Source organism: Mus caroli, chromosome 7, assembly GCF_900094665.2.
Source record: "Mus caroli chromosome 7, CAROLI_EIJ_v1.1, whole genome shotgun sequence".
Classification (NCBI taxonomy): Eukaryota; Metazoa; Chordata; class Mammalia; order Rodentia; family Muridae; genus Mus; species Mus caroli.
The window spans coordinates 143,978,542-143,987,736 of NC_034576.1; the positions used below are offsets into that span (position 1 = coordinate 143,978,542).

Here is a 9,195-nt window from a genome sequence, read left to right on the forward strand (position 1 = left end):
TGTGGGCCTGGTGTGCAACAACAGGGACCAGGGGGGCGACTCTGGGATGTGCCTCAACTATGAGGTGCGACTGCTGTGCTGTCACATTCCTGAAGACTGCCTCAGGACTGATCAGACTTCTCCTGTGACATTATCCCATAAGCCCTCATCTGCAGTTGTGTCACCATCATCTGTGTCCCCGTCCTTGTCGACCAGCCATAGGGTTCACTCTACCACTCCCTGCTTCTGCAGCGTGTCAGGCCAGCTATACCCCTTGGGTAAGTAAGATATTTTTATGCAGAATTCTAAGGTTCCCTGGTTCCTCATTTTCTTCTGTGACTATCCTTAGTTTTGGCAGACGGTGCCACAATTGCCTTCAAACATTTCTAGTCTTATCCTTTCATTAAGTAGATGCCTTGAGGCCTTCTGCCTTGGAAGCAGACTTTTCTCCCATTGCCTTCCTAACTTCTACATACCTCTTGGTCTTGCAGGATCCATCATCTACAACCAGACAGACCTTGATGGCCACTGTTACTATGCGATGTGTAGCCAGGATTGTCAGGTGGTCAAGAGGGTTAGTCAAGACTGCCCCTCCACCATGCCACCTCCTGCGACAACTCTATCTACATCGACCACGCCACCTGTCACTGAGCGGGATCGGTGCAATGTGTTTCCTCCAAGACTGGTAAGTCTATCTCCCATCCTCTCTGGAGACTCGTGGCCACTGTGGAAACCTTGGTGTCTTTGCAATTAGACCTTAGCTTCAGTCCTCGTGAAGATCACCAATTGTCACTAGTTGACACAGGGTGAGCTTTGAGCTGAGTTCTTTTATGGCTTTATAGGGCTGGTCTATGCTTTGAGGATATGGATGTTCTTGTCACATAGTGGGGTGTTGGTGCTGGAGCTTAAAACTTCCCCCAATGAGAGTGACGGTGTCAGAGGGTTGGTACTCTCCATGGATGTAGTGGCACATGCAAAGGTGTGACATACAGTGGAGGTGGGAGGAGACAGTTCCACATCATGAGTATAACCAGTTCAATGTATTAGCAGGGGTGAGGTGAGGCTATGAGCTGGAATGGGGATATAGAACCCCGAGAACTGAAGAGTGGTCCTATGGCCCAGCACTCGGGCCCACAGTTGGCTTTGTTTCTGCAGAGAGGAGAGACCTGGCCCATGCCGAATTGTTCCCAAGCCACCTGTGAGGGCAACAATGTCATCTCCTTGAGCCCACGCCAGTGCCCAGAGCTGAAGGAACCATCTTGTGCCAATGGTTATCCACCTCTGAAGGTGGATGACCAGGATGGTTGCTGCCAGCACTACCAGTGCCAATGTGAGTGGAATTAAGGTTCAACAGGGGGCAGCATGACAGAGGAGGAGAGAATGTAGTGGACATCAGGAAACACTTTCCATTGTGAAGGCAAGGATAGGGATGCCAAGTAGAGAGGACAGAGCCCCAGAACCATGGAGCCCAGTGGGAGGAGAGAAGGGTCCTCTGGGTCTTAGAATCTCAGCGGCTTATGAAGGACCTGCCAGGCCAGAGTCTGAAGGAACCACCTATGTGTGTCAGAAGGGTACAATAGTTTCAGAAGATTCTGATTTGGAGGCAACAGGGGAGGGGTTGGACCAGCTGGATGAAAGCTACTCCATAGGTGGTATAGAGGCCCTGCTAAAAGCTACCTGGTGCCCACAGGTGTTTGCAGCGGGTGGGGTGATCCCCACTACATCACATTTGATGGCGCCTACTACACTTTCCTGGATAACTGCACATACGTGCTGGTGCAGCAGATCGTGCCCGTGTTTGGATACTTCCGTGTGCTCATTGACAACTACTACTGTGACGTGGGAGACAGCGTCTCCTGCCCACAGTCCATCATTGTGGAGTACCACCAGGACCGTGTGGTGCTGACCCGCAGGCCAGTTAGAGGGGTCATGACCAACCAGGTAGACATGCCCTTGTGTGTGGAGGGGTTGTGGCAGGCTTGGTCTGGGATAGGGACCCTAATCCTAAACTTCCTCCTGCTGTGTGTATCCAGATCATCTTCAACAACAAAGTAGTCAGTCCTGGCTTCCAGCAGAATGGCATTGTCACCTCCCATGTGGGTATCAAGATGTATGTTACCATCCAAGAGATTGGTGTCCGGGTCATGTTTTCGGGTCTCATCTTCTCTGTCGAGGTGCCTTTCAACTTGTTTGCCAACAACACAGAGGGCCAGTGCGGTAAGCTCCACTCTGGATATTGTTCGGGTGTTGAAGTCAACCTCCCCATGGGCCTAGAGAGATTTCAGACTGTGCACAATTGTGCTTCACATCTGATGTTCCCTGGCGGCTTCCCTGTACACCGGGAACCGAACTGACTTCTGGGAAAGCCAGATGCACAGGAAAGGAAGCAAGACAAGATGTCAGTTCTGCTCTTCAACAGGAGTCCACTGGGCACAGGTCTGCTGCCCAGCTGGCTGACCCTTGTCTCATCTGCAGGCACTTGCACCAATGACAAAAAGGATGAGTGCCGCCTGCCTGGGGGTTCCATAGCCTCCTCTTGTTCTGAGATGTCTCTCCACTGGAAGGTGCCCAACCAGCCTTCCTGCCAAGGGCCTTCACCAACTCCAACTTCAGTGGTACCCAGGCCTTCACCTACTCCGTGCCCACCATCGCCACTCTGTGAGCTCATCCTAAGCAAGTAAGACTCCAGGAAGTGGGGTAGCCTTCCTGGCCCCATCTGCCAAAAGCTAGTGGGTCCTTAAAAGGCTCCTAAGAAAAATGAGACCTGCCTTGTTCCAGGCTCTGGGCACTGTCTCTATGGATTGAGTCAGACAGTTGTTGCTGGAATGCTATTGTAGGGCTGACTGTGGCTGGGTTGGCTAATCTCTGAAGTCTTCCACTGGCCCCTCTCAGTGGTATGGGCATCAGTTACTGCCTGCACATGGGCAAAACCCAGGGGTTCAGAATGAGGGAGCCTGAGGGGAGAGGTATGGGTTTCAGAATGAGGGAGCATGAGGGAAGAGAGGCATTGCAGGAAGCAATACTCTGGCTGATACCTTTTCTGGCACACACAGAGGTGGGATGCCCTTGGGAGACAGCCTCATAGGTGCTGAGTCATTGCCCAAGACCTCACCTCTAAGGGGATATCACAGATCTGGAAGCTGCCCTCTGGGTGGCAAGTTGACTAGAATGGATGTACACACCACCATGGTTGTCTCTGCCCACTCACAGTACCTTCAAGCTCTGCCATGATGTCATCCCCCCGCTGCAGTTCTATGAAGGCTGCTTATTTGACTACTGCCACATGCTGGACCTGGAGGTCGTATGCTCAGGCCTAGAGCTCTATGCATCACTCTGTGCAGCCCAAGGCGTGTGCATCCCCTGGAGAAGCCAAACCAACAACACCTGCTGTGAGTGCCCAGCCAGCTTACTTTCCTGTCCTCTGTCGCGAGCATTTAGGGTCACTGGGCAGATAGCCTGGGTAAGGAGAAGGACAGCCAGACTTAGGACCGGTCTTCCCTGGAAGGAAAGGCTCCAAGTTTTGGGCTTGTGAAAAAGGGGGTTTGTCAAGTTAAGGTGTCTTTGGACTTAGGGCTTGAGGTGTTGTCTGTCTTAGACAAACAATAGCACTAAGGACCTAGACAAGTTGTTCTCAATCTGTGGGTCAAGGGGTCACATATCAGATATCCTGAATATTAGATATTTACATCATGATTCAAAAGAGTAGCAAAAGTTTAGTTACGAAGTAGCAGAGGAATAATTTTATGGTTGCGGGTCACCACAACATGAGGAACTATGTTAAAGGCCATATCGTTAGGAAGGCTGAGAACCGCTGACTTAGAGGAATTCGAGGTTAGCGATAGCCACTGAAGGCTTCTGAGGGGGTGTCAGTACTCAGCAATGGCTGGGGCTTAGAGGAGCCCAGAAGTGGGGCCTTGAAATGGCTTCTCAGGTGTGGCTCTCTCTCTCCACACAGCATTCACGTGCCCTGATAACCAAGTATACCAGCCTTGTGGCCCATCCAACCCTCACTACTGCTACAGGGATGATGGCATCAGCCCAAGCCTGTAAGTGTCAGCACTGTACTCTCAGGACTGACAAACCCTGGGCACCCAATTCTGCCATTTGGCTCTCCGAGGATGGGCTCTTTCTTACCTGGGGGTGAAGGACCCACCAATTCTCTGTTTTTCACAGGACCCTTCAAGAGGCTGGTCCCAAGACAGAGGGCTGCTTCTGTCCAGACAGCACGACACTTTTCAGTACCAATGACTCAATCTGCGTGCCTTCCTGCCAATGTACGTCCCCAAGGGCATGGAGTGTGGGTTTGGAGGGGCAGGATGTGGCTTGACCCCAGAGCTCACTATGGTGACCAATGGGTTCTATTCCTGCCCTATCCCTGTGGCCACCTAAAATGACAGAATTCCTCTCTACAGGGTGTCTGGGGCCTCGTGGGGAACCTGTGGAGGTAGGTATAAATGGTAATGGTCTCTGGGGACCAGAAAGGCTGGAGGGGGATCCTGAAAACAAAGGCAGTGTAGGGCTGGGATTGGGGTGTCTCCCTTAATGTGCCAAAGACCAGATGAAGGCAGGGAGAGTCTGGTGTCCCCAACAGGATCCAGGAAGGCCTTCTTCCCTGGAGCCTGCCTTGCCTGTGTTCTGGAGCTGCTGGGTGTCTCATGAGGACTGGTCAGCCCTGTTCTTTCCTGGAACTCCTTATTCCCTGAAGAGATATGTGATGAGTTGTAGGGAAGGGTTGCTCACGAAACGAAGCCCCTTTCCCGCCTCAGCTCCTGGCCCCCATGCTTGGCCTGTAGTGCCTCAGGCCTTGCACTTCTGAAGCCCTCTCTCCAGGCTTGCTACACAGCACCTCAGCACATGTGGGGCCTGAACATGAGCCTTGGCTACAGCTGCCCCAGGGATGAGCATCTCACGCACAGGTCAGATTCATATATCTTTCCTCCACAGCCGGGTCACACCATTAGCATCGACTGCCAGGACTGCATCTGTAAGGAAGCCACGCTAACCTGCCAAAAGAAGGCCTGTCCTCAGCCCACCTGTCCAGAGCCTGGCTTTGTGCCAGTGCCTGTAGCCCTGGAGGCTGGCCAGTGTTGTCCCCAGTTCAGCTGTGGTGAGCTTTTGCTACTGTCCCCATACCCGAGGGTAGGACTGTCTTGAGGTGCACCAAGTCAGTAGTCAGCTCTGCATATATGGTCTCAGGAGTCAGGGAGGAGAAGCCATGCTCTCCCAGGCTCTGCACATTGCCTGAGGGACCTGTGTCCAGGTCTGACAATCTCCTAGCAGGTGTTCTTTAATTTTGTGTGGTAGAGACTCCTCTGCTCAGCCTGAAGAGCCTGCTCCTGGGGTTCTGGGCTGCCATGGCATCCTGTGGTGTGGGGGATGGGCACTTAGAGCAGAAGAGAAGCATATATAGAGGAAACCCAGCCCCTGACAGCTCTCTACCCACAGCCTGCAACTCCAGCCACTGCCCTCCGCCTCTGCACTGCCCGAAGAATTCTAGCCTGATAGTCACATATGAGGAGGGAGCTTGCTGCCCGAGCCAGAACTGCAGCAGTAAGTGCCCCTAACCTTTGCACCAAGCCACACTGGGGTCTGGAATTCCCCTGGGAATGATGAAGCTATGGATGGTTGGAGATGAGTGGTTGCCCTTGGTGGGAAGGAAGCCTGCTGTGGACCAGTATCTAGCAGCAGAACTTACTGGTGCAGAAGCCAGGCTGTGCCATGCAAGGCCTAGGCTACAGCCTGTATGTCTTTTGCACAGGTCAGAAGGGCTGTGAAGTCAATGGGACTCTCTACCAGGTAGGAATCACTGGTGTTCAGGCCTTAGAGCCTACAGGGACTGAGTTCCCACTTGGGGTTCCCCACCAGCCCTTTGGAGCTCAGGTGGACATCTGAGAAGCCAAGGAGAGCTTGAGCCTCTCTAGAACCTGCCCAGACCAATGACCCAAGCTTCTGTGGACATAGCTCAGAGCAGTGCAGTTAAAGTTGGCCCTAGTACCCTAGAAGCTGCCAATACCTACCTGGGATCATCAGGATTCTACAAGCTCTCTGCTCCCTGAAATCATACTGGGCACGCCAGCACCTCAATACCCCAGCTTGACTTTTCCATGCCATTACCCAAGTATGTGGTATCCTGGGTCTCCTGACATAGAGACAGAGTGATAGGTTCTGTCCTGTGACAGCACCTGAATCACTGTCTCTTCACAATAAAGTAACACCAAGGGAATGGGTCAGCCTGGTGGGCAGCCAGGATAACTGGCCAAAGTATAGGTAAGGTCTCTTTTGAGCCTGAGCCCACTAATGCCCAGCCGGGACTCTTTCCAGCCTGGTGACATGGTCTACTCCAGCCTATGTGAGAGATGCCTGTGTGAGGTTTCCAGCAATCCCCTTTCCGATGTCTTTATGGTCAACTGTAAGACTGAGATCTGTAACACCCAGTGTCCTAAGGTGAGCACTGGCCCCATTTCTGCTCTTGTCAGCCTGTGCCAATGGCCCGAACTCAGGCAGCACACCATTCTCCCTGCAGGGCTCTGAGTACCAGGCCATGCCAGGGCAGTGCTGTGGCAAGTGTATACCGAAGACCTGCCCTTTTAAATACAACAGCAATTCTACCTACTTCTACCAGGCGAGTAGCTGGGACCATGCTAGGTGACCTTAGGAAGGGGGATTGATTAGGGCAAAGTCACACCGCTCACCAAACTACTCAAAGTCCCCGGCCTAGGTATAGAACATGAAATGGACAGCATCTGTGAACAGAATCATCAGGGCTCTGGGGGTACTAGATCCTGAGTGGCCTAAATTATGGAGGCTCAGGGGTCATCAGGTGGGGTCCTGGGGATTCCAGGCTGAGTAGAAAGGGTCCTAGAACCTTGGGGGCTCTTGGGAAGCCGTATCTCGCAGACATACACCTGGCCTGTGCCAGTGTCTCCCTGGAAGCTAATAGGCTTTAAGGAGACAGAGGATAGGCACTCATTATGCAGCCTGGGCCTCCTTGCAGCCTGGTGAGTTATGGGCAGAACCTGGGAACCCGTGTGTGACTCATAAGTGTGAGAAATTCCAAGATGTACCCATAGTCGTGACAATGAAGACAGAGTGTCCCAAGATCAACTGTCCGCAGGTAAAGTTTGGGCTTCCCCGCTCCAGCCAAGGGGGCAGCTCCCTCCCTGGGATGATGGGGAGGGCTGCACGACCAGCAGGCATTCCTCACTAGTGGAAGGGCTTCCTACTCTTGTTTGCCTTTGGCCTCATGTCTCATTCCTCCATTTCTTAATGCTTCATTGCCCCTGACATTCACAATGGCCCATTGTTGGCACAGGGCCAGGCTCAGCTGAGAGAAGACGGATGCTGCTATGACTGTCCCTTACGCCAGCAGAGTAAGTGGGGATCTGACAAAGAAGGAGTTGATCCCAGCCTGGGGCACCCAGGAAGTTATTGATTAGACAATTACCTTCTGCCTCCTTTCCTGTCCTCCCAGAATGTACGGTATACCAAAGACAGCAGATCATCCGTCAGCAAAACTGCAGCTCTGAGGGCCCAGTGAGCATCTCCTACTGCCAAGGCAACTGCGGAGACAGCACCTCCATGTATGTATGGGCCCCAGAGAGCCCAGGGAGTATTCAGAGACGAAGTTGACAGCAGGGATGGGGTGGGGGGTGGGATACAGGGTAGATAGGCAGAACCAGGAGGGTGAGAAAGAGGGTTCAGAGCTTCTAGACTGTTACTGATAACTCATGAATTCCAAGGTAGCATCCACAGGGTTCCAAGCTCCTTGGGCGGTACTGACTCCTTTTAAAGCAGTATCTGTTTGTGGAAGTATCACATCCAAGGTACTCAGCAGGGACCTGCTGGGCATCCAACTGTGGACTTAGGACACCTGGTGGCCAAGGGCAGCTGTAGCAGTAACAGTCGCCCCAGGGCAATTGGCAAATGAGCTGATAGGGTCTTGAACAAGGGTGACAAGGACCTCAGGAGCTCGGCACCGTGCCAGCTGGACACAGAACCTGTGGCATGCTCAGGCAGCTCCCAGCAAGGCTGGGTGCTGAACAGATCTACCCACAGGTACTCCCTGGAGGCCAACAAGGTAGAGCACACATGTGAGTGTTGCCAGGAGCTGCAAACCTCTCAGAGGAATGTGACTCTGCGCTGCGATGACGGCTCCAGTCGGACCTTCAGCTACACCCAGGTTGAGAAGTGTGGCTGCCTGGGCCAGCAGTGCCATGCTTTAGAGGACACAAGCCATGAAGAGTCCTCAGAACAAGAGTTCAAGTCCAAGGAAAGTGAGGAACATGGCCAGCAGTCGGCATTCAGGGTCAGCGAGGACATGCTTGGGCCTTTCCAGTAAACTGAATACCGCTGCTGTCCCAACCAAAAGGTCCTCCCGAGGCCAGCAAGTGGCTTGAATTCTACCTACCTGCCGCTTCCTCTTCAAGAGGGACATCGACCCCAGATGGTCTTGGAGGTAGGAGAGGCCCCTCTCCACTGATTAGGTGGAGACATGGTGGTCGCGGGCTCCTTTTGAAAGAACTTCATGATCACCCAAGGATCCTATGAATGACAGTCACTTGGATGCAGGTGACATCTGCTTGGCCTCACTTTCACCTCAGACCTGCACCTATGACCCCCCCCCAACCTAAGGAAATGACCAATATGTTTTATAAATATACTCAAGAGCATTTATGGATTCTCTGTGTGTGTGTTTTGTTTTCTTAAGACAAACAATCATGTCTATAGATATAGGAACTGAACTGCACTCCAGGAAGCTTATATGTCAGGCTGTTCACTAGGGGCCTGGAAGCCCAGTGAAGGCTACTGGGGAGTCCTCTGCCTCTGTTTCCTAGAGAGAATATTTCCCCATAAGTGACAGTCACTACACAGAAGCTAATGAGAGCCTGAATAATGCTCAGGGTCAGAAGCATCCTGGGAGGAAACAATGAGAGAAAGAATGCATGAGCAAGTGAATTAATGAATGAGTACGTGACCGAATGAGTGGGAAAATGAGTGAATAAATGGGGAAGCGAGTGGCTGAGTGGGCATGTGAATGAATGAATGAATGAATGAATGAATGAATGAATAAGTGGGTGAATTAGTGAATGAATGAACAGGTGAATGAGTGTGTGAGCCAGTGAATGAATGAATGAATGAAGGAGTGGATTAATGTGCGAGTAGAAGAAGGCACGGAGAGCCAAGTGGTTGATTAAATGAGTGGGTGAATGGTTAAGT

General features: G+C 52.2%; 1 protein-coding gene across 1 annotated transcript in view; it reads left to right on the forward strand.

Annotated features, from left to right (window-relative positions):
• Positions 1-8,317, forward strand: part of Muc5ac (mucin 5AC, oligomeric mucus/gel-forming) — a 27,748-nt gene extending 19,431 nt beyond the window's left edge. The window contains exons 32-50 of the mRNA XM_021167100.1: positions 2-257; positions 471-664; positions 1,135-1,309; positions 1,670-1,920; positions 2,013-2,196; positions 2,455-2,656; positions 3,190-3,368; positions 3,935-4,025; positions 4,153-4,253; positions 4,392-4,423; positions 4,924-5,086; positions 5,425-5,529; positions 5,738-5,775; positions 6,301-6,423; positions 6,503-6,601; positions 6,974-7,093; positions 7,292-7,349; positions 7,451-7,559; positions 8,035-8,317. Coding sequence (XP_021022759.1) covers positions 2-257; positions 471-664; positions 1,135-1,309; positions 1,670-1,920; positions 2,013-2,196; positions 2,455-2,656; positions 3,190-3,368; positions 3,935-4,025; positions 4,153-4,253; positions 4,392-4,423; positions 4,924-5,086; positions 5,425-5,529; positions 5,738-5,775; positions 6,301-6,423; positions 6,503-6,601; positions 6,974-7,093; positions 7,292-7,349; positions 7,451-7,559; positions 8,035-8,317 — 2,763 coding nt within the window. The remainder of the gene's footprint in view (position 1; positions 258-470; positions 665-1,134; positions 1,310-1,669; positions 1,921-2,012; positions 2,197-2,454; positions 2,657-3,189; positions 3,369-3,934; positions 4,026-4,152; positions 4,254-4,391; positions 4,424-4,923; positions 5,087-5,424; positions 5,530-5,737; positions 5,776-6,300; positions 6,424-6,502; positions 6,602-6,973; positions 7,094-7,291; positions 7,350-7,450; positions 7,560-8,034) is intronic.
• Positions 8,318-9,195: the final 878 nt, after the last annotated feature.